Source organism: Pongo abelii, chromosome 13 (assembly GCF_028885655.2).
Source record: "Pongo abelii isolate AG06213 chromosome 13, NHGRI_mPonAbe1-v2.0_pri, whole genome shotgun sequence".
NCBI lineage: Eukaryota > Metazoa > Chordata > Mammalia > Primates > Hominidae > Pongo > Pongo abelii.
In genome coordinates this window covers 119,065,466-119,087,037 of record NC_071998.2, presented here as the reverse complement: position 1 = coordinate 119,087,037, position 21,572 = coordinate 119,065,466, and the positions used below count along the sequence as shown (strand labels likewise).

At 54.3% G+C, this 21,572-nt stretch overlaps 1 protein-coding gene across 7 annotated transcripts in view; it reads left to right on the top strand.

Moving 5' to 3' along the window:
• SH2D3C (SH2 domain containing 3C) overlaps nucleotides 1-21,572 on the top strand; it is a 46,773-nt gene that overhangs the window by 21,043 nt on the left and 4,158 nt on the right. For 3 of the 7 annotated variants that reach the window (XM_054520677.2, XM_063714449.1, XM_002820236.5), the window contains 6 exons: nucleotides 2,449-2,488; nucleotides 12,779-12,907; nucleotides 14,415-14,869; nucleotides 16,794-16,918; nucleotides 18,966-19,501; nucleotides 21,096-21,211. In XM_054520677.2, the coding sequence (XP_054376652.1) occupies nucleotides 2,449-2,488; nucleotides 12,779-12,907; nucleotides 14,415-14,869; nucleotides 16,794-16,918; nucleotides 18,966-19,501; nucleotides 21,096-21,211 (1,401 nt within the window). Of the gene's footprint in view, nucleotides 1-2,448; nucleotides 2,489-8,216; nucleotides 8,399-8,773; nucleotides 9,000-11,669; nucleotides 11,777-12,778; nucleotides 12,908-14,414; nucleotides 14,870-16,793; nucleotides 16,919-18,965; nucleotides 19,502-21,095; nucleotides 21,212-21,572 lie in introns of those variants that run through there. The other 4 variants (XM_054520679.2, XM_002820235.4, XM_054520678.2 and 1 more) reach the window with 4 other exon arrangements.

Genomic DNA, 21,572 nt, shown 5'->3' with positions numbered 1-21,572 from the left:
GGCCAATCTGTTCCCAGCAGTGGGAGGATTTCCGGGCCTGAATAGCAGGAAATGTTGGGATGGGACGCCTCACCCGGGAAGAGTGAGTGGAGGTGGATGGGGGAGGGGTCCCTACTCTACCTCACTCCCACTGCTGCTGGACAGAGAGAACCCAAAAGCCTACTGTTGCTGGGCTGTAGCTTGAGGGACTGTGGTTAGTTACCAGCTAGGGCTTTCTAGGAGAGAAGATTAGCGATGAAGAACCCTAGAACGTTAGAACAGGGAGGGCTATCAGACAACATCTCAAGGAGGAGCTTTTGGCTTTAGGATTGGGGGAACTCACAATTTTATTTTTTATCTCAGCTTTCGTTTGTTTGTAAATACTAGGCTCCCGTATTTGAGGAGGAGGTCCAATATTCAACTTCCCCTCCCCATTTTGCAGATGGGAAGGCTGAGGCCTTTCTTAGCTAAAGAACCTGGACCCAGCCTAACAAAATTAATGATGACAGTGATTAACAATTAAAATTGGCTGTTTACTATTCATGCATCCCTTTAAGCAATATTTCTTTCTTTCAACCTCTTCTTCTTGGGTTCAAGTGATTCTCCTGCCTCAGCGTCCCAAGTAGCCAGGATTACAGGCGTTCGCTGCCACGCCCGGCTAATTTTTCTTTAAGCAATATTTCTTGAGCTCCTGCAGGCACTGTGTTGGAGACTGGGTCTCAATGGTGATTTAGACAAAGTCAACACTTTCATAAGGGCATCAGATAATTAAGTCAACAAATAAATATGAAGTGGCCGTTTCAGGCAGAAATTGCAAAAATTGAAAATAAAGTAGGGTTGGGAACACAGAGTGAAGGAACGAGGGACTATTCGAGGTGGGGAGGTCAGGGAAGGCTTCTCCGAAGAGGTGACATTAAGCAAAGCCCTGAATAAAGAGGGAGGAGGGACAAGCTTCATGAAGCCCTTGGGGAAGAGCATTCCAGGCAGAGGGAACAGCAAGTGCGAAGGCCCTGTGGCCAGAACAAGTTGCCAAGGAGGGTGGGGCAGAGGCAGGATAAGGGACATGAGGTGCCAGGGAGACAGCCTGGAGGGTTGGCAGGGTGGCTGTTGGGTACCAGCAGGCCACACAGGGCCTTGCGGGTTGGAGAACAGATGAGCCAATTTATGCCTGTTTTTCCGGCATAATCATGGTACCCTCTTTACTCTCACAATGGAAGAAAAGTTCTGGTTTGGATGATAAATTGCATGACCACGGAGAGGAGTTTAGATTTTGTTCTTCTAGAGGTGGGAACAGCTGAAGGGCTGAGGATGGTGTGTTTGCCATCAAATGCTTAGGTTATAAGCTTAGGTGCCTTCTGGCCTTGGGGCAGAAGCTGACTGTGGGTGACAGTGGACACGGAGCCCGAGGGAAGGCTCCTCTGCTCCACTGGAGACACGAGGGTGGCCCCACTGTGGGGACGGGGTGGACATGCGGAAAGGATTCTGATGGCGGAGCGGCAGGATTTCCTGGTGGACTGGGTGTGGAGCTGAATGGAAGAGAGGGGGCACAAAGGACCGCAAGATTTTTGGCCAAAGCTGCAGGAAAGAGGAAACTGACATCAGCTGAGATGGGGAAGATGGGGAGGGGGCAGGGAGGAGCCACAGTTCTGCTTTGGATACGACAAGTTGGAGATGGCCTTCAGATATCCAAGGGGAGGCGTCCAGGAGGTGGTTGGGTTTCCGAGTCTGGGGTTGGAGGGGCAGGTCCAGGCTGCCTGAGGGTAGGGGTAGCATTTAAGGCCGTGCAGTAGGGGGAGTGGTTCACGGTGGCCCTCAGGAGGAAGGAAGGAAAAACAGCCACCTCTGGCCTCTGGCCTCTCCAGGCTCTCCACCCCGGGGGCAGAATCAATTCCGTAGCCCTCTAGCACCGGCAGTGGCTCCGCAGTCGGCTGGGCAGTGGCTCCGCAGTCGGCTGGGCAGTGGCCGTGACTGGGTCACTCTACCGTAGGAAGTGAGCGCAGGGTAGGAGGACGGGCTGATCCCCACTTGGGGCCCTCCGGTGTTTAGAGTCAGGGATGATGGGGGTGGGGTGGGAGGAGGGGGCTGGGGAAGGCAGGCAGAAGAAGAAAACCAGGGAAGCGTAGTGTCTGGAGTCCAGTGAAGAAAGTGGTTTGGGAAGCAGGCTCCATAATAAGCGTGTAATGTTCATCATGCCCTGAGTCCTTGAGTCAACGCCATTAGGCAGAGGCTGTCATTATTCCTGATTTACGGATACGAAATGCAGGCTCAGAGAGGTGAAGGGACTTGCCTAGGGGTGCACAGCTGGAAAGTGGAGGAGCCAGGCCAGCTGATATGTGCCCCCTCCTGCCTTCAGGGTGATCCTGCTGGGGTCCTAAGGGCCAGGTGCTGGCCCCAGGCAGGCAGGCAAGAGACTGGCAGCTGGGGAGCCAAGCAGGGCTGGGGACGCTCACTTGTCTTTTCTCCTTCCAGGGCCGCTGGAGAGCTGGAGGCTGGCGGAGACTATGTGAAGGTAGGAGGGGCTGGGCCAGGGGTTGGTCAGAGAACACTGAAGGTCTCAGAGCCTGTTCCATTACGGGTGGGCAGAGCCTTTCCTCAAGCCTTGTTAGGAGCCAGACCTCACTGTGTATTCCCAGGAGGGGAGGTTCTCGGAGTTGAGGCAGCATTTGGATCCAGTTTCATTCTCAGCACCTTCTTCCTACACCAGCCATTATTCTCTCCTGGCCCCAAACTCAGGGCATCCCAATATTTGATATCATCTGACCCCACCCACTTGCCAGCTGGACGGGGCCCCAACAGTGTCTCCATGTAAAGGATGCAGCTTTCCAATGTCACCCAATCTTTGTGCACCTACTGTGTGCTGGTGCTAGGAGCAGGGAGCAGGAGAGGATGACTCAGTTCTTTATCACAGATAATGGGCACAGCTCAGATTTATCTAAAGCTTAATTTATCCTGGGCACTGGGAACATTGAAATGCAGTTTTGGCCGGGCATGGTGGCTCATGCTTGTAATCCCAGTACTTTGGGATGCCAAGGTGGGTGGATCACCTGAGGTCAGGAGTTCAGGACCAGTCTGGCCAACATGGTGAAACCCCCATCTCTACTAAAAATACAAAAAATTAGCCAGAAGTGGTGGTGCGTGCCTGTAATCCCAGCTACTCAGGAAGCTGAGGCAGGAGAATCGCTTGAACCCAGGAGGCGGAGGTTGCAGTGAGCTGAGATTGCGCCACTGAACTCCAGCCTGGGAAAAAAGAAAAAAAAAAGAAAATGCGGTTTTGAAATAACAATGATAGTAATGATAATAATCATAAATAACATATTGAGTGCCTACTGTGTGCAGACCCCATGCTGGCTGCTAGACACTGGAGGAGAGGCATTCTTTACATGAGAGGTCTTTGATTTTCTCCCTCATCACTGGGTAGGGAGAGCCTTCTTGTGCCCATTTGTAGATGGGAAACTTGAGGTCCAGAGAAGTGCAGTGACTTGCCCTGGGTCACGTTACTTTTTTTTTCTTTTTTTTTTTTTATGCTTTAAGTTCTGGGGTAACACATTCATGTGCAGAACGTGCAGGTTTGTTACATAGGTATACACGTGCCATGGTGGTTTGCTGCACCCATCAACCCATGATCTACGTTAGGTATTTTTCCTAATGCTATCCCTCCCCTAGCCCCCTACACCACTTACTTTTAGGGGTGAAAACCACAATTACTTTTGCACCAATCTGATATTATGAGGAAGAACTGGGATTACACCCCAAGTTTGATGCCAGGACTATAGCCAAAGCCCTTGGCCTTCTACCCCCAGGAGCCCCCACCCTGAGCAACGCCCTGTGCTGAGTACTGAGAGTAGGCAGAGGGCAAGGAGCACCAGGCCCTGAATTCAAAGGGCTCCCAGTCCATGTGGAACCCACGGAAGAAGCATATAGTGCTTTGCGCTTGTTTTTTGCAATCCATCAGATCCAACTTTTATTTTTATTATTATTTTTTTAAGAGATGGGATCTTGCTCTGTCTCTCACTGCAGCCTTGAGCTCCTGGGCTCAAGCAATCCTCCTACCTTAGCCTCCTAAGTCCCTGAGACTACATGTGTGTGCCACTGCTAATTAAAAGAAAAAAATTTTTTTTTTTTGAGATGGAGTCTCACTCTGTTGCCCAGGCTGGAGCACAGTGGTGCGATTTCGGCTCACTGCAAGCTCTGCCTCCCGGGTTCACGCCATTCTTCTGCCTCAGCCTCCTGAGTAGTTGGGACTACAGGCACCTGCCACCATGCCCGGCTAATTTTTTGTATTTTTAGTAGAGACGGAGTTTCCCCATGTTAGCCAGGATGGTCTCGATCTCTTGACATCGTGATCCGCCTGCCTCGGCCTCCCAAAATGCTGGGATTACAGGCATGAGCCACCACGCCCGGCCAAAAAAAATTTTTTTTTAAAGATGGGGTCTCACTATGTTGCCCAGGCTGGTCTCAAAAGCCTGGCCTCAAGTGATCCTCCTGCCTCAGCCTCCCAAAGTGCTGGGAATACAAGCACGAGTGACCATGCCCAGCCGATCCAAATGTTAGTCCCGTCAAAGCATGATGGGCCAGGCGCAGTGGCTCAGGCTGGGCACAGTGGCTCACGCCTGTAATCCCAGCACTTTGGGAGGCCGAGGCAGGCAGATCACCTGAGGTCAGCAGTTCGAGACCAGCTTGGCCAACATGGCGAAATCCTATCTCTACTAAAAATACAAAAATTAGCCAGGTGTGGTGGCACATGCCTGTAATCCCGGCTACTGGGGAGGCTGAGGCAGGAGACTTCCTTGAACCCAGGAGGCAGAGGTTGTAGTGGGTCGAGATAGCACCACTGTACTCCAGCCTGGGCAACAGAGCAAGACTCCATCTCAAAAGAGATTAAAAAAAAAAAGCATGATGTAAGCTGATATAAAAAACCCCACAAAACTAAAAAACAAATTTTAGTCTGAGATCTGCCACTTGCTTGCCACTGGATTTGGGTGTGGCATCGCCTCCCTGAGCCTGTGTTTGACTGTGTGAAATGGTAACAGGGGTGCCTCCAACCCAGGGTTGCTTTGGCTTCAGTGAGCCCGTGGCCATGAATGGGCGACCTGGGCCTGGAACAGGGCGGGCTGGCCTAGCTCCTCACCACAGGGACATTTCATCACCCTGAGATGCTACCTGCGCAACTCTATGTAAGTGACTAGTAATGGAGCAGCGTGAGAAGTCCTCAGATTGCTGCCCCCTCACCATCACCAGAAGCTGTGGGAGCTCCAGAGGTAGGGGATGACTTTTAGCTGGGGAGCTGGAGAGCTGGAGATCAAGGAAAGCTTTCTGGAGGAGGCGGCATTGGAGCCAGGCCATTGCAGTTGACTGGGAACATTCACTGAGATCTCTCCATGAATGAAATGCTAGAAAGGAGACAAAGTTAAGCAGAGATGGGTAGGAGAGTGGTCCTGGCAGAGGCAGGAGTGTGGACAAAGTCAGAAAGTAAACTGCGTGAGCCCAGAAACAGAGCCCAGGGTAGCAGCAAGTCGAGCAGAAATTCCAGAACCCTTATGCCACCGTGGGAGGGAAGACCTGGGGAAAACCAACACCAAAGCCAATGAGTGGAATGCAGGGGGCATATTTCAGCATCCCGTAGACCCCAGCTGCCTGGTAAGGTAGTGAGATCCCTGTGAAGAATGTTGGCTTTATATTTTTTTCCTTTAGTTTATTTTTAGAGGTTAAAAATGTAGGTTTTTTTTTTTTTTTAACATTGTAAAATAAATAATACCTGCTCAGTAGAACTGATTAAACAGTCTCCCAAAGGACAAAGTCAAAGGAATGTTAATTTTAGTTTCAAGACTCAGATGAGGTTCTGGGCGCGGTGACTCATGCCTGTAATCCCAGCAATTGGGAGGCCACAGTGGGAGGGTCATTTAAGGCCAGGAGTTCGAGACCAGCCTGGGCAACATAGCAAGATCCTGTCTCTACAAAAAATATATAAAAATTAGCTGGGAAGGCCGGGTGCAGTGGCTCACACCTGGGCTCACACCTGTAATCCCAGCACTTTGGGGGCCTTGGGCCTTGGAATTGGGAGGCCAAGGCAGGCGAATCACTTGAGGCCAGGAGTTTGAGACCAGACCGGCCAAGGTAGTGAAACCCCTCTACTAAAAATACAAAAAACTGGCCGGGTGCAGTGGCTCACGCCTGTAATCTCAGCACTTTGGGAGGCCGAGGCGGGTGGATCACTTGAGGTCAGGAGTTCAAGACCAGCCTGGCCACCATGGAGAAACCCCATCTCTACTAAAAAAATGATATAAAAAAGTTATCCAGGCGTGGTGGCACACTACTGTAATCCAGCTACTCAGGAGGATGAGGCAGGAGAATTGCTTGAATCTGGGAGGTTGCAGTGAGCTGAGATCTTGCCACTACACTCCAGCCTGGCGATGGAGCGAGACTCCATCTCAAAATCATCATCATCATCATCATCATCATCATCATCATCATCTGGGTATGGTGGTGCACGCCTGTAATCCCAGCTACTCGGAGCTACTCAGGTGGCTGAGGCATGAGAATCACTTGAACCCAGGAGGCAGAGGCTGCAGTGAGCCGATATTGAGCCACTGCACTCCAACCTGGGTGACAGAGTGAGACTGTGTCTTGAAAAAAAAAAATAGCTGAGCATGGTGGTGCGCACCTGTAGTCCCAGTTACTCGGGAGGCTGAGGCAAGAGAACTGCTTGAGCCCAGGAGGTCAATGCTGCAGTGAGCTGTGATTATGCCACTGCGCTCCAGCCTGGGCGACAGAGGGATACCCTGCCTCTTTAAAAAAAAAAAAAAAAAATCAAATGAGTGTTAAAAGGAATCAATAGTTGGGTTCCAAAAGCCCCCTCCTAGGCCGGGCACAGTGGCTCATGCGTGTAATACCAGCACTTTGGGAGGCCGAGGCGGGCAGATCACTTGAGGTCAAGAGTTCAAGACCAGCCTGACCAACATGGCGAAACCCCATCTCTATGGAAAAAAAAAAAATTAGCCAAGCATGGTGGCACGCACTTGTCACTTGTAATCCCAGCTACTCGGGAAGCTGAGGCAGGAGAATTGCTTGAGCCCGGGCGGCCGAGATTGCAGTGAGCCAACATCACTCAACTCCACTCCAGCCTGGGCAACAAGAACAAAACTCTGTCTCAAAAAAACAAAAACAGGCCAGGCGCGGTGGCTCACGCTTGTAATGCCAGCACTTTGGGAGGCCGAGGTGGGCGGATCACGAGGTCAGGAGATCGAGACCACGGTGAAACCATCTCTACTAAAAATACAAAAAATTAGCTGGCATGGTGGCGGGCGCCTGTAGTCCCAGCTACTCTGAGAGGCCGAGGCAGGAGAATGGCGTGAACCCGGGAGGTGGAGCTTGCAGTGAGCCGAGATCTTGCCACTGCACTCCAGCCTGGGCGACAGGGCGAGACTCCATCTCAAACAAAAAAAAAAAAAAAAAAAAAAAAAAAGCCCCCTTCTACCTTGAGATACTCATCTTTGAGGAATCAGCTTCCAGAACTTCAGAGTTCTCAAAACTATTTTGTGCATCCTTTGATTCTATGGCAAGGATTCTTAAATTCCAAGACCATAAAATTCCAGGCTGCATGCCCAGAGCTTCAGATGTATTTACAGAAAACAAAAAAACAACTGAGGCCCAGAGAGGTGGACTCACCCACCTGTGGTCACACAGCCTGTCAGAAGGATCTGGACCTGAGGCCTGACTGATGGGGAATCAGCAATGGCTCCCTTTGCATTGAAGAGCCTATGGTTCTGGGACAAAAAGTCCAGTTTCTTTTTCTTTTTGAGACAGAGTCTTGCTCCATCACCCGGGCTGGAGTGCAGTGGTACAATCTTGGCTCACTGCAACCTCCTCCTCCTGGGTTCAAGCAATTCTCATGCCTCAGCCTCCTGAGTAGCTGGGATTACAGGCATGCGCCACCACACCCGGCTAATTTTTTTGTGTTTTTAGTAGAGACAGGGTTTCACCATTTTGGCCAGACTGGTCTGGAACTCCTGGCCTCAAGTGATCCACTTGCCTCGGCCTCCTAGGGTGTGGGATTACAGGCGTGAGCCACCATGCCAGGCCAAAAAGTCCAGTTTCTAAGACAGGAAGCTTGAAAATAATAGCGTGCCCTTATTGAGCCCTTACTTCATGCCTGGCAACTTACATGCACCAGCTCAGCGAAAGCTCACAAGGGTTCTGTGAGGTCAGCGCAGGCTTTAGCTGCGTTTGACAGGTGCATTTTCCACAAGTAAGTCGTAGATCCCAGGGAAAGGGCTCGTGGGAGTGGGCGCACCAGTAGTTAGGGGACAGTTGAACTCAGGCTGCTCCTCTAACCGCTGGGCTTTACTGGCTCTCTGCACCCCCAGAGTCTTGTCAGTGAACATCCGCGATTCCCAGCAGAGTCTCTGATTCCAAACCAGGGGTGAGAAATCCTGGGCTCTGGGAGATTTCCTGAGGCCACAAAGAATTTGGTCGAGCACATATAGGGATTTTTCCAGTTTTAGATATGATTTAATTCAAAGTCTCTGCCCGCTCCCGGTCTGTTAGAGGTGCGGCGAGTGGGGGAGGCAGGAACCTCCCCTCGCTGGTCCATGGGTCCCCACCCGATCCCGCTGCCCCCGGCAATACCCTCCTTGGCAGGTCCTCTGCTCCGCGCCCGCAGCTCCAGGCAGCCCGAGCGCGCGGAACTGGAGGGCGGGGGGCGAGGGGCTGGGAGCGGGGGGCGGGCGGAGGGAGGAACAATGGCCCCCTCCCCTCCCCTGGCCGGCTGGAGGGTGGGGTCTCCCCGCCCCGCCTCCCCGCTCCTCCCCCTACAAGGCGATGAGGTAATCGCGCCGCTGAGAGGCACGCGCAGCCGGTGCCCAGCCGGTTGGTCCCTGCGCCCCTGCCCCGCCGGCCACCGCCCCCCCACACCGTCCCGGCCCCGGCAGCCTGGCCCCACCATGACCGAGCGGTGCAGCCTGTGGAGCGCCCTGTCGGCCGCCGCCTGCTGCTTCTACCGCGGCTCCTTCGTGCAGGTGCAGGTGAGGGGGCGGCTCGGCCCCCGCCACGCGCGCCGGGCTGGGACCCCCGGCCGCTCCGCCTGGGGCCCTAGAGCCAGCCGGGGAGCTGCAGCTCCGCGGCGCCCGGCAGGGTCGGGCTGGGCTGGGCCGGGCCGGCCAGAGGAGGGGGCGGGGTCGCCCCAGCCTCACCTCTGGGCGCCCAGGCGCTCCGCGGGGTGAGGGTTCGGCGGCCACTCCTGGGACTCCGGGCTGCGGTGGATGCCGGTCCGTTTCTGCCTCCTCCGCAGGAGGGAGAGAGCTGGGGCAGGGGGACCGGGAGATGGGGTCTCCGGCGTCCTGCCGGTCCTCCGCCTGGTACGCTGGCCCTTGCGGCTGACCTGGGCACCCTGGCTCATCATTGTACCGGGGGCGCTAGGCTGGGATCTGAAGACTGAGTGAGGAGCAGGAAACGTGGGGGATGCTTCGGGTGCCAGGGTTGGGGCCAGAGCGCCCGCCACCCTCCCGCCCTCTAGGTGGGCTTGGACATGCCTGGGGCGCGGGTCTCTCCCAGCCTAGCTGGCTGGGCAGTGCAGGACGGCGCCGCGGCGGTGAGAGGGTTAAACGGAAGGGGGTGGAGGGGAGGACCCGGACCCCGCCTCTCTGCGGAGCATCCTTTGGGGATGGCTTTGCTTGGGGTTGGGACGCCGAGGGGAGCTGGAGGGGATGCTGGGCTCGGGCTGGCGGGAAGGGGTTAAGACTCTGTCCGGGGGTCTCCGCGCTCCTGCCCCCTGAGCCCCCTGGGAGATGCCAGGCGCGTCGGCTCTTCGCTCCCCCAGGCTCACACACGCTCGTGGAGCCCGCCTGAAGGACGGCCCCGCCGGCGGCGGAGCGCAGCGTCCCCGCACCGGCCAATCAGGCGCGCGCAGGCCGGGAGGCGGTGAGATCATCTCTGGCCAATAGCAGGGCGCGGAGCGCAGGGATGCCGCATTCGCACCCCAGCACCCCCAACTCTAGGGAACTGGGGGCTCCCAGGTCGAGGTGAGATCAAGGCACAGGGACCCTAGGATTCCTCACCCTCAGGTGTGTGGGAGGACCAAGTTGGTCCCCGCAAACTCTCCGTGACCAGTGATTAAGCTGGAAAACAGGAGCCCAGTCTCCCAGCCCCTTTAACGGATGAGGCTGCCCAGGCCCAGAGAAGGGAAGTGACTGGCTCAAGGTCACACAGTGGCAGCCTTGGGGCGGTTCTTCAACATCCAACCTCCTCCCTCCTTTGCCTGCGTCCCTCTAGCTCCAGCTGTGGAACTGGGGGAAGGTCTCAATCGCATGCCCTTTGTCAAGGAGGACGCCAGAAGGCTGAGGTCTTGGTTCTCTTTTTCCCTGTGACGCCCACTCTTCCCTTTCCAGGGTTTGGTGTGATATGAGGAAAGAGGACTAGGCTGGTGTGAGCACCGCAGAGTGAGAGGGAGAGAGACCAGGGACCCCCAGAAGTAGGGGACCCCTTGGAGAAGTGTAGGTGTCTGAGAAGGCCCAGATCCTAGCTCAGCCCTGGGCGTCTCTGCCCTTCGGGGGCGTCAGTTTCTACCACGGCCGGAGGATGTGCAGAATTTCCACCCCCAGGCCCCGCCTTTCTCCTGAGCACCTGTGCAAACCGCCCACTCCCACCATCTGTCCCCAGAGCCCTGCAGGCTCCTCAAGGTCCAAATTGTCATGGGCCCACCGCCAAACTGCTCCTGCCCCAGCCTTGCCCACTCAGAGCATGTCCCATCATCCTTCTAGGATCGCGGCTGGGAGTCCTCTCTGACCCCTCTGCCCTGCTCCCCCACATGAATCAATGGCCATCTAACTCCCTTCCCCCACTCCTTCTTCCCATGCCTTATCTGCCCTGCCACTGCCCGGAAAACCCCAGGGTGCTCTCCACAAGTGGACTAAACCTGCCCCAACACTTCCAAACCCCTTCGTGGTTCTGCTGTGGCCTCCGGGTAAACCCCAGCTCCCTGAGGCAGCCCTGCCACACCTGCTCCTGCCCCCACAGCCCCTTGGAAGCTTCTCATTCATCTCCACTCCCTCCCCTTGGCTCTGCCCGTAGGGCCCTGACTTTGCCGCTGTCTCCCCAGAAGCTCTTCCCTGTCCACCTGTCCACCCGCCCTCTCCACCCTGGTGCTTGTGCTTGGCTCACCCAGTCCTTCTTCAGACCTCAGCAGAAATGTCACCTTTTCAGGGAAGTGATCCCTGACTCTGCCCCCTGACTAGTTTGGTGGTGCACCATTTCTGTCTGTGCATCTCAGGACATTCAGGAAACGTGGAATTGATTATCAGTGCCTGCAAGGCCTCCCCCAGGGCAGAGGCCACCTTGGGTCCTCAGCCCTGGCACAGGACCAGGATAGGGACCTAGTCAATGTTGAATGGGGTCAGAGATTCTAGATATCTCTGACACTGGGAATCATGGTGTCTTGGGAGCAATGCAGACTAGGGTAAACCCAGGCAGTGTGGGCGCAGAGGGATGAGGGCTGTAGCCACAGAATTGGAGGCAAGATCTGTGGATAGTCTGAGGAGGCAGGGAGTGGACTGGAGGACCCTCAGACTCTCGGGAGCGAGGAACCCCAGGGAGAGACTCACCTGGGATGAAGACCCTTTACTGCCCTCCCTCATCTATCCTGCCTTCTAGCCAGTGCTGGGGTCTGTCTGTCTTGGAGTAGCCATCTTTGGGGCCCAGAGGTGGGGGAAGGAGAGGAAGAACCATCCCATGTCCTCGCAGTGATGAGGATGTCCATGTACTAGTAGTACTCTGGAGTGCTGTCTCTTTTCATCTTCGCAGTGAGGTGAGGCAGGTTCTGTCACTGTACCCATTTTAATGAGGAAGAAATTGAGGCCCAGAGAGCTCACATGGCACAGCCAGGATTGGGCTGGGCTCTGGTGGGCGTACACCTGGCATTAGGGGCTTCCCTTCCTCTTCCCTTAGGGCCCCTGGGATCCATCAGCCTCCAACTTCAGGCCACAGTAATCAAGAAACCAGGAGTTCTGGGCCAGGTGGGAGGGTGGAGTACTGGGCATTATCTCCCTTGGTGGCCTTGGGCTTCCCTGCTGGGCCGTGGTCTCCCCATCTGGGTGAGGATTGCTGAGGATTTCAAGGGAAAAATGGCCTTGGAAATTGTAAGGGGCAATGCAGATGTCTCTGTGGGGTCCCCATGTCCCTGTTTGTAGTCTCTTCCCCACCCTTGCATTGTAGAATGCACCGTCCCAGAACGTATCCTTGTCCAACCAGCTCTGTGGTTTTGTACATAGCTTTTCCTGCAGTTACCTGCTGCCTTACCTCCAAGATTCACCTGTAGAAATTCCCCTCCAACACTTCAAGAACAGTTTGGTGCCCTTGGTGCATAATGAGTGTTTTCTTACTGCCATCTCCTCCAGGAAGGCTTCCCAGACCCCTCTGTCTCGCCCAGGCTTACTCCCGCTTGTAAAAGCCACCCGGCTCTTTGCCGCTGTCCAGCGCTGTGGTGCTGACAGCACTCTACTCAGAGGCTCCCATTCCTTTTGCCTCTCCTCAGCCCAGGCACTGCCTTGAGGGCCGGGCTTGGTTTATGTATCACTGCATCCACCCCTGGCATATAGCACAGGGCCTGGAATGCAGTTGGCATTGTTTTGTGGAAGGAATTGAGATTTCTTTACTCTTTCTGGGACCCATGGGAAAGGGTCTGGCACCTGTGCCTTAGTGTTCCCAGAGTCCCAGGATAGGAGGAGTTCATCCATGGTAGAATGAAGTTGGGAGGGAAAGAAGAAGGAGGCTTTAAGTTGGATGCCAACTCTTGCTGTTTTCTACCCAGTTCTCCAAGGAGAAGTACATCCTGGACTCATCGCCAGAGAAACTCCACAAGGAATTGGAGGAGGAGCTCAAACTCAGCAGCACGGATCTCCGCAGCCATGCCTGGTACCACGGCCGCATCCCCCGAGAGGTGAGTAGGCCCTGAGCTGGACTTCAACCCTGGACCCTCCCACCCACTGCCTTGGCCAGCCCCAGCCCTGGCTACAGCCACCTGGGAGGCTCTGACCTGTTGCTTGGTGGGTTCAATCAGAATGGACTGGGATGAGGTCTAGCTCTGCCCTTTACTGACTGTGTGACCTTGAACAAGTTGCTTCACCTCTCCGAGCCTCAGTATCTACTACAAAGGGTTGTTGTGAAAATTAAACGAAGTAATGCAGGTAAAATGTTTAACATGATGCTTGACACCATGAGTGTTGGCCTTTGTTATTATTATTGCTGTTATTGTTACTGGTCTACATATCTGCCTTTTGTATGTTTGCTTAGTGAGTACCAATCTTTGGGCTGCTTAGTTTTGGCAAAGTTGAGTTTCTTGGCTGAGATGACTTTATAAGCCATAGACTTAAGTCGATAGATCACTTGTTCCTTCTTTCATTCATGCTATGATCTTTGCCAAACACCAACTCTGCCAGCACCTGTGCTAAGCACCAAGGGTGCAGAGGTAGAAGAGGTGGTGGCTTCTCTTGATGGCTAATGGCCCAGGGTAAGGGGCTGACAGGCAGGATGACAGTCAGAGCCTAGTGGAAGAAGTACAAGAATAGAGTGCCTGGTAAGAATATGGGCGAGTCCCGAGGAGGGGACACTAAGGATGGAGGCCTTTGTGAGATGGATAGGAGTTCACCAGGTGGGGCCAGGTGCGATGGCTCATGCATGTAATCTCACCACTTTGAGAGGCTGAGGCGGGCAGATCACCTGAGGTCAGGAGTTTCAGACCAGCCTGGCCCACATGGTGAAACCTCATCTCTACCAAAAATACGAAAATTAGCCAGGCATGGTGGCATGCACCTGTAATGCCAGCTACTCAGGAGGCTGAGGCAGGAGAATCACTTGAACCAAGGAGGCGGAGGTTGCAGTGAGTGTGCCACCTCACTCCAGCCTGGGTGACAGAGTGAGACCCCATCTTAATAATAATAATAATAATAATAATAATAATAATAATAAAAAAGAAGTTCATCAGATGGACAAGGCAGGAAGGGTTTTTCCAGGACAAAAAAGCAGCTTGAGGGTGCAAGGGCCAGAGGCATGCCAGAGCACTGGGTGGTTGGAAGAATGAGGATTAGGAATTCACTCTGCCCAACTGGAACCCTGAGAAGGGATGAGTCTGAGACCTGGGTCTCAGGTCACAGCCATTCTCACTCCTCCAGACCCTGGGCCTCTGTGCCTTCCATTCCAAGGTGTTAGGTCCTCCCATTCCTGAGCCTCTGTACTGCAGACTCAGGGCCTCTGGCTGAGGTGCCCCCTCTGAACCTGGGTCATTGCATCCCCGCTCTCAGATGTCAGATGTCTGTGTTCACTGGGTCCTCTATACCCTGGGTCTGGTCTTGCTGTGCCCCCTAATTCTGGGTTGCTCTGTCCCCCAGATCCTGGGTCTGACCCTCTCCTGGCCCCACCCTACTCCAGCCTAACCATGCCTTCTGCAGGTCTCGGAGACCTTGGTACAACGCAACGGCGACTTCCTCATCCGGGACTCACTCACCAGCCTGGGCGACTATGTGCTCACATGCCGCTGGCGCAACCAGGCCTTGCACTTCAAGATCAACAAGGTGGTGGTGAAGGCAGGCGAGAGCTACACACACATCCAGTACCTGTTTGAGCAGGAGAGCTTCGACCACGTGCCCGCCCTCGTGCGCTATCACGTGGGCAGCCGCAAGGCTGTGTCAGAGCAGAGTGGTGCCATCATCTACTGCCCGGTGAACCGCACCTTCCCACTGCGCTACCTCGAGGCCAGCTATGGCCTGGGACAGGGGAGTAGCAAGCCTGCCAGCCCTGTCAGCCCCTCAGGCCCCAAGGGCAGCCACATGAAGCGGCGCAGCGTCACCATGACCGATGGGCTCACTGCCGACAAGGTCACCCGCAGCGATGGCTGCCCCACCAGGTCAGCCAGGGCCCCATTTGTCAAATGGAGTTGTGGGTAATGAGAGGGCTAGTGAGAAAGAGAAGGCCCAGACACACTGAAATGGGATGAAGTTACTCTCCCGGAGCCTCTGTGTGCAGGGAGGAATGGAAGGAAGGCTGGGCCATACTCTGTGGATGTACGGAACACAGGGCTTGCAGGGAGTCAGACCCAAGTTGCAGTCCCAGCTCTGCCACTCGCTGGCCATGTGCCCTCGACCCTGTCGCCTCTCCTCTGTTATCCCCATGTTCCTACCTATAAAGGCTTTCATTCAAGCAGCCCTCCCTACCCCAGGGGAGCCCTGAGTCCTGAACCGGAGAGGGGCCTTGTCCCTGCCACCTGATGCCACCCCTCCTCATCCTACCCAGCTAGGCCAAGGTGGGCATCCGAGCAGAGGGCTTTACAGCATGCAAATCACTGCACAGGGAATGGGATGTTCTCAGCAACTTTTAATCACACCTGGTTGTCTCTGGGGCTAAAACCAGGCCCCAGATGCCGGGAAAAGCCACAGCAGCTGACGGTTCCTGAGATCCTACTAAGTGTTAAGTGCTGTACGTGCCCAATCTCATCAATGCCCACTTCCTCCTGGGAGGTGGGTCCTGCCCATACACCCAATTTGTAGATGAGGACATAGGCTTAGAGGGGGGAAGCCGCTTGCTAGAGAGTGGTAGGATCAAGATTCAAACCCAGGTCTGTAGACTCTGAAGTCTGTGCCCCAAGTTTCTGTGGTTTCCCTGGCTGTTTGCAAAGAGATCTGCTGTCCTGTGCCACCTGCACTTGGATAGGCCCTTGAGGCTCCATCTCCCTGGGGCTGGGTTGGGTGCTCCCAGTCAAGGAATTGATGAATGGATACCCTGTGGGCTGCAGCCACTTGGCCTGTGGTTTGGAACCAGTAAACATAATGGTGCCAGGATCCACGGACCATGTGTGCCTGAGGCATCCTGAGCATAGTTGGGAGCAGTGAGGAGAGGTTGGGATGGTGGGCCCACTCCCTAAGGCTCCCTACTCTTCCTGCTAGCCCCTCTCCCCAGACCATTCTCCAGGCTGGAGGAAAGATTCTGCTTATCAAGCTGAGGGCACTAGTGAGGGGCCATGTCTGCCCAGAGAATGGTTGTAGTTGACTAATTTGCACAAAGGCACCTCATGGGGTAGTTGAATTCTGGCCTATACCCCCTTTCCCATCCTTTCCTCCTTGGGAAAGGAGAGGGACAGAGGAGCGTGAGAAGTGTTGGCTCAGCTGGGTGCCCCCAAGCCTCATGCTCAGGCTGCTCTAAGCTTTGTGGGAGGGGAAGCTGGATAGGAAAGGAGGAGAGCAGGGTCATGTGGAGGATACCGACTAGGAACCGGGCTAATGGCCAAGCGCGGTGGCTCATGCCTGTAATCCCAGCACTTTGGGAGGATGAGGTGGGTGGATCATCTGAGGTCAGAAGTTTGAGATAAGCCTGGCCAACATGGTGAAACCCCATCTCTACTAAAAATACAAAAAATTAGCCAGGCTTGGTGACGGGCACCTGTAATCCCAGCTACTCGGAGGCTGAAGCAGGAGAATGTCTTGAATTCGAGAGGCGGGTTCAGCAGTTGCAGTGAGCTGAAATCACGCCACTGCACTCCAGTCTGGGCGACAGAGTGAGACTCCATCTCAAAAAAAAAAAAGAAAAGAAAAAAGACAAAAAAAGAAACCAGACGTTCTAGCCACCAGGGTTCCTAGCTCTGCTCCTGACTCGCTGTGCCCCCTTCCTCCTCTGGGCTTCAGTTTTTTTTGTACCTGTCAGTCGGGAGGTTGGATTTCATAATCTTCAAGCCTTCTCTGCCTCTGAAGTTCAAGGTGCAGAGGTGGGGGGTCCCAGAGGCAGGCTGAGGCCCCTGACCTCCGGGCTCCCTGCCCATGATGGTGTCTGCTCCACAGTACTTCGCTGCCCCGTCCTCGGGACTCCATCCGCAGCTGTGCCCTCAGCATGGACCAGATCCCAGACCTGAACTCGCCCATGTCGCCCATCTCCGAGAGCCCTAGCTCCCCCGCCTACAGCACTGGTATGGCCAGCAGAGGGGGTGGAGCAGGTGGAGGGAATCTGTCGTTGAAGACTTCTGTCACCTATGTGTGGTTATGTGTGTTTCCGCCTCTTTTCTGAGGCGCGACCTTTACTGAGAGCAAGAACTGACACTGGAAACCTGCTAACAGAACTGTTGATATTAACATATAAGATGTATCCATGGTTTGTTTATTTAGCAACTATTTATTTATTTATTTTTGAGACAGTTTTGCTCTTGTGGGCTGGAGTGCAGTGGTGGGATCTTGGCTCACTGCAACCTCCGCCTCCTGGGTTCAAGCGATTCTCTTGCCTCAGCCTCCCAAGTAGCTGGGATTACAGACCCCTGCCACCACACCTGGCTAATTTTTGTATTTTTATTAGAGATGGTGTTTCATCATGTTGGCCAGAGTGGTCTCGAACTCCTGACCTCAGGTGATCCACCTGCCTTGGCCTCCCACAGTGCTGGGCTTACAGGCGTGTGCCACCATGCCTAGCTAATTTTTGTATTTTTAGTAGAGATGGGGTTTCACCATGTTGGCCAGGCTGGTCTCGAACTCCTGACCTCAGGTGATCCGCCCACCTCAGCCTCCCAAAGTGCTGGGATTACAGGCATGAGCCACTGCGCCTGGCCTCTATTTTTCTTAATAGACTTTATTTTGTAGAGCAGTTTTAGGTTTGCAGCAAAATTAAGTGGAAAGTACAGAACACTGTGCTTTCTTATAAATACGAAGAAAGTTTCTATGTTAGAAACATTCCAATAGATCATTTCTGGAAAAAAATAAAAAGAATGTTTTCAACAGGCCGTATTGTCCGCGTGGTAGGCCAAGTGTCACGAGAGGGGGCTGTCTCAGGAGGAACTTTTGCCTAGGGTGGCATTCCATTGAAGTGTTACTGTCTGTATCGGTTGTTGCAAATCCTTCCCTAAACACAGAGCCACCAACTTTGTCATAACTACAAACTTGATTTCAAGGCAATACCTCTGAGTATAAAATCTAAAATTCCTTGCCAGAATGACTTATTGGATAATTTCTAAGCAATCTGGTATAGTAAAGCAGCCCAGATGTCAAGACTTAAATCTCAGCTGTACCACTTGCTGGCTGGGTGACCTTGGGCACACTAGTGCACCTCTCTGAGCTTCACTTTTCTCATCTGTAGAATGAGGATTATAAAAGTACTTACTTCATAGGACATTGAAAGGATTAAATAGACTGAGGTACAAAGAAGCGTCTTGCAGCCACTAAGAGCTTAGTAAATATCGCCTTTGAGGTTTGATGATGGTCTTACTGTCGTTTTGTCTCCAGCATGTTGCCAGCTCCTAGCACACAAGGTTTAGCAACAAATCCTTATTGCTAATTCAGGCCGGGCGCGGTGGCGCACATCTGTAATCCCAGCTACTCGGGAGGCTGAGGCACAAGAATTGCTTGAACCTGGGAGGCGGGGGTTGCAGTGAGCTGAGATCATGCCATTGCACTCCAGCCTAGGCAACAGAGCAAGACTCTGACTAAAAAAAAAAAAAAAAAAATTAGCCGGGTGTTGTGGCACATGACTGTAATCCCAGCTACTCGGGAGGCTGAGGCTCAAGAATTGAAGAACTGCTTGAACCCAGGAGGTGGAGGTTGCAGTGAGCCTAGATGGCGCCACTGCACTCCAGCCTGGGCCACAGAGCAAGACAGTGACTCAAAAAAAAAAAAAGGAAATCATTATTGCTAATTCGTCAGGAAACAATCGCATGTGGCACAAGAAACTCCAGCAGGTACTCAGCTTCCCCGGATCACTGAAGCTCCTCCAAGCAGTGGGTCCCCAAGGCTGCAGCAGCCTCAGGGTGGGGCCATGCAAACTCCTGGGTCCTGGTGATTTCAGAGCATCGCCTGGGCTGGTCAGCTTGCCAGAGTCAACCGGCCCTGGTCTCTGGTGATGCAGGGAGGTGGGGACATCACCTCTGTACTCCCTACAAGGAGTGAGGGAGCCTGTTCTTTGGGAAGGGGTGCGGGAATCTCACTTTGGTGGGGAGCTGCTATAACGGGGCCTCTCTCTCTACCTTTCTGCAGTAACCCGCGTCCATGCCGCCCCTGCAGCCCCTTCTGCCACAGCATTGCCTGCCTCCCCTGTCGCCCGCCGTTCCAGCGAGCCCCAGCTGTGTCCCGGAAGTGCCCCAAAGACCCATGGGGAGTCAGACAAGGGCCCCCACACCAGCCCCTCCCACACCCTTGGCAAGTCCTCCCCGTCACCATCACTCAGCAGCTACAGTGACCCGGACTCTGGCCACTACTGCCAGCTCCAGCCTCCCGTGCGTGGCAGCCGAGAGTGGGCAGCAGCTGAGGCTTCCAGCCAGCAGGCCAGGAGCTATGGGGAGAGGCTAAAGGAACTGTCAGAAAATGGGGCCCCTGAAGGGGACTGGGGCAAGACCTTCACAGTCCCCATTGTGGAAGTCACTTCTTCCTTCAACCCAGCCACCTTCCAGTCACTACTGATCCCCAGGGATAACCGGCCGCTGGAGGTGGGCCTTCTGCGCAAGGTCAAGGAGCTGCTGGCGGAAGTGGATGCCCGGACGCTGGCCCGGCATGTCACCAAGGTGGACTGCCTGGTAGGTGCTGGCTGTGCACTGGGGTGGAGGGAGTGTCTCTGTTCTGTGGGGCAGGGCAGTGAGAAGCTGGCTCCCAGATTCCCCAAGTACAGCAGGTGGGCCTGGATTCTAGCTCCATGGCTGTCCTTTGCCTGCTCTGTGACTCTGGGCTGGTCATTTAGCCTCACTGGGCCTCCAGTTTCTCCTTTTAAAAAGCACATAAGGCCGGGGGTGGTTGCTCACACTTGAATCCCAGCACTTTGGGAGCCCGAGGCAGGCGGATCACCTGTGGTCAGGAGTTCAAGACCAGCCTGGCCAACATGGCGAAACCCCGTCTCTACTAAAAATACAAAAATTAGCTAGGCGTCGTGGTAGGCGCCTGTAATCCCAGCTACTTGGAAGGCTGAGGCAAGAGAATCACTTGAACCTGAGAGGCGGAGGTTGCAGTGAGCTGAGATCACACCACTGCACTCTAGCCTGGGCAACAGAATGACACTATTCAAAAAAAAAAAAAAAGCATATAAGATATCCTTGCTTCCTCCAGGTGTCAGTTTGGCACTAAAACTGGGCAGCCCTGAAACCCAGTGGTCTCTGGCTCCCTGAGGCAGTTGGGGACACTTCTCTAGTGTGCCATAGAGCCTCTTGAGGGTTAGCCAGCTTGTCCTGGGACTAGAAAAGGCCCGACTCTCCGCCCCCACCCCCCCAGTGGACAAATAAGCAGAAATCATTACCTCCTCGGCCCATAAATTGTCAATGCCCGGGCCTTAGCTTTGTTGAATCTTTGAACATCTAAAGACCCCAGTTCTCTCTGTGCTTCAGTTTCTCCTTTCACAGTTTGGAAGAAACTGATTATCGGGTTATACTGGTCTCAGAGCACGGGAAGCAAGAAAAGAGACAAGGCAAAGATGTCACTCCATGAACAGTCCAGCGTGGCAGGGAGGACTCAGGTTCTAGGCCCAGTGTGTGATCTTGGGCAAGCCCATTCCCTGCCCGGGCTTCAGGGTTTCCGTCTGCAATGAACAAGTATCCGGCTCTTAACCTTAACTGAATATTTATTTATTTATTTTATTTTTATTTTTTGAGATGGAGTCTCACTCTGTCACCGAGGCTGGAGTGCAGTGGTGTGATATCGGCTCACTGCAACCTCTGCTTCCTGGGTTCAAGCGATTCTCCTGCCCCAGCCTCCCGAGTAGCTGGGACTACAGGCACGCGCCACTATACCCGGCTAATTTTTGAATTTTTGGTAGAGATGGGGTTTCGCCATGTTGCCCAGGCTGGTCTCGAACTCCTGACCTCAGGCGATCCGCCCACCTCGGCCTCCCAAAGTGCTGGCATTACAGGCGTGAGCCACCCCGCCCGGCCGACCTTAACTGAATATTTAATATGCCAGGCGCCTCTGGGCATTTTCCTATTAATTCCTGCTTCACAGATGGGGAAACTGAGGCTCGCTGAGACAGGCAGAGTCACTTGCTCCATATCAGAGGGTTAGCGGTGGAGCTGGAATTCAAACCCCGCTTCCCAACCAGGCTACCCCCTTAGATAAAGCTCTCTGACTCCCAGATGGCTGGGGCCAGCCCTGACAGGATATTAATCAGCCCTCTGGGCGTCTTTGCAGGTTGCTAGGATACTGGGCGTTACCAAGGAGATGCAGACCCTAATGGGAGTCCGCTGGGGCATGGAACTGCTCACCCTCCCCCATGGCCGGCAGCTACGCCTAGACCTGCTGGAAAGGTGAGACAGCGCCGGCACCCGGGGACTCGCGGGGAACCTCCGGCTACCGCACTCCCCGCTGGCCGGGGCGGGTTGGCCAATCACAGCCTCAGCTCGGCTCCCAGGAGCTCTGGCCACGCCTCCCATCCCGTTGACCAATCGCAAGCCCTGATAACCCGCTCTAAACAGGCTGATTTCCCAAAGACTGAATCCTGTATCTCCGCATTCGCCTTCCTTTCGCATCCCCTTGACCAATCATCCCCTTGACCATCAGCCTGGCCTCGCCCATCAGCTCGGGCTCCTCCTTGTTCATTCTTACTGCTCTGCCTGGCCGGCGCGGTGGCTCGAGCCTGTAATCCCAGCATTTTGGGAGGCCGAGGCG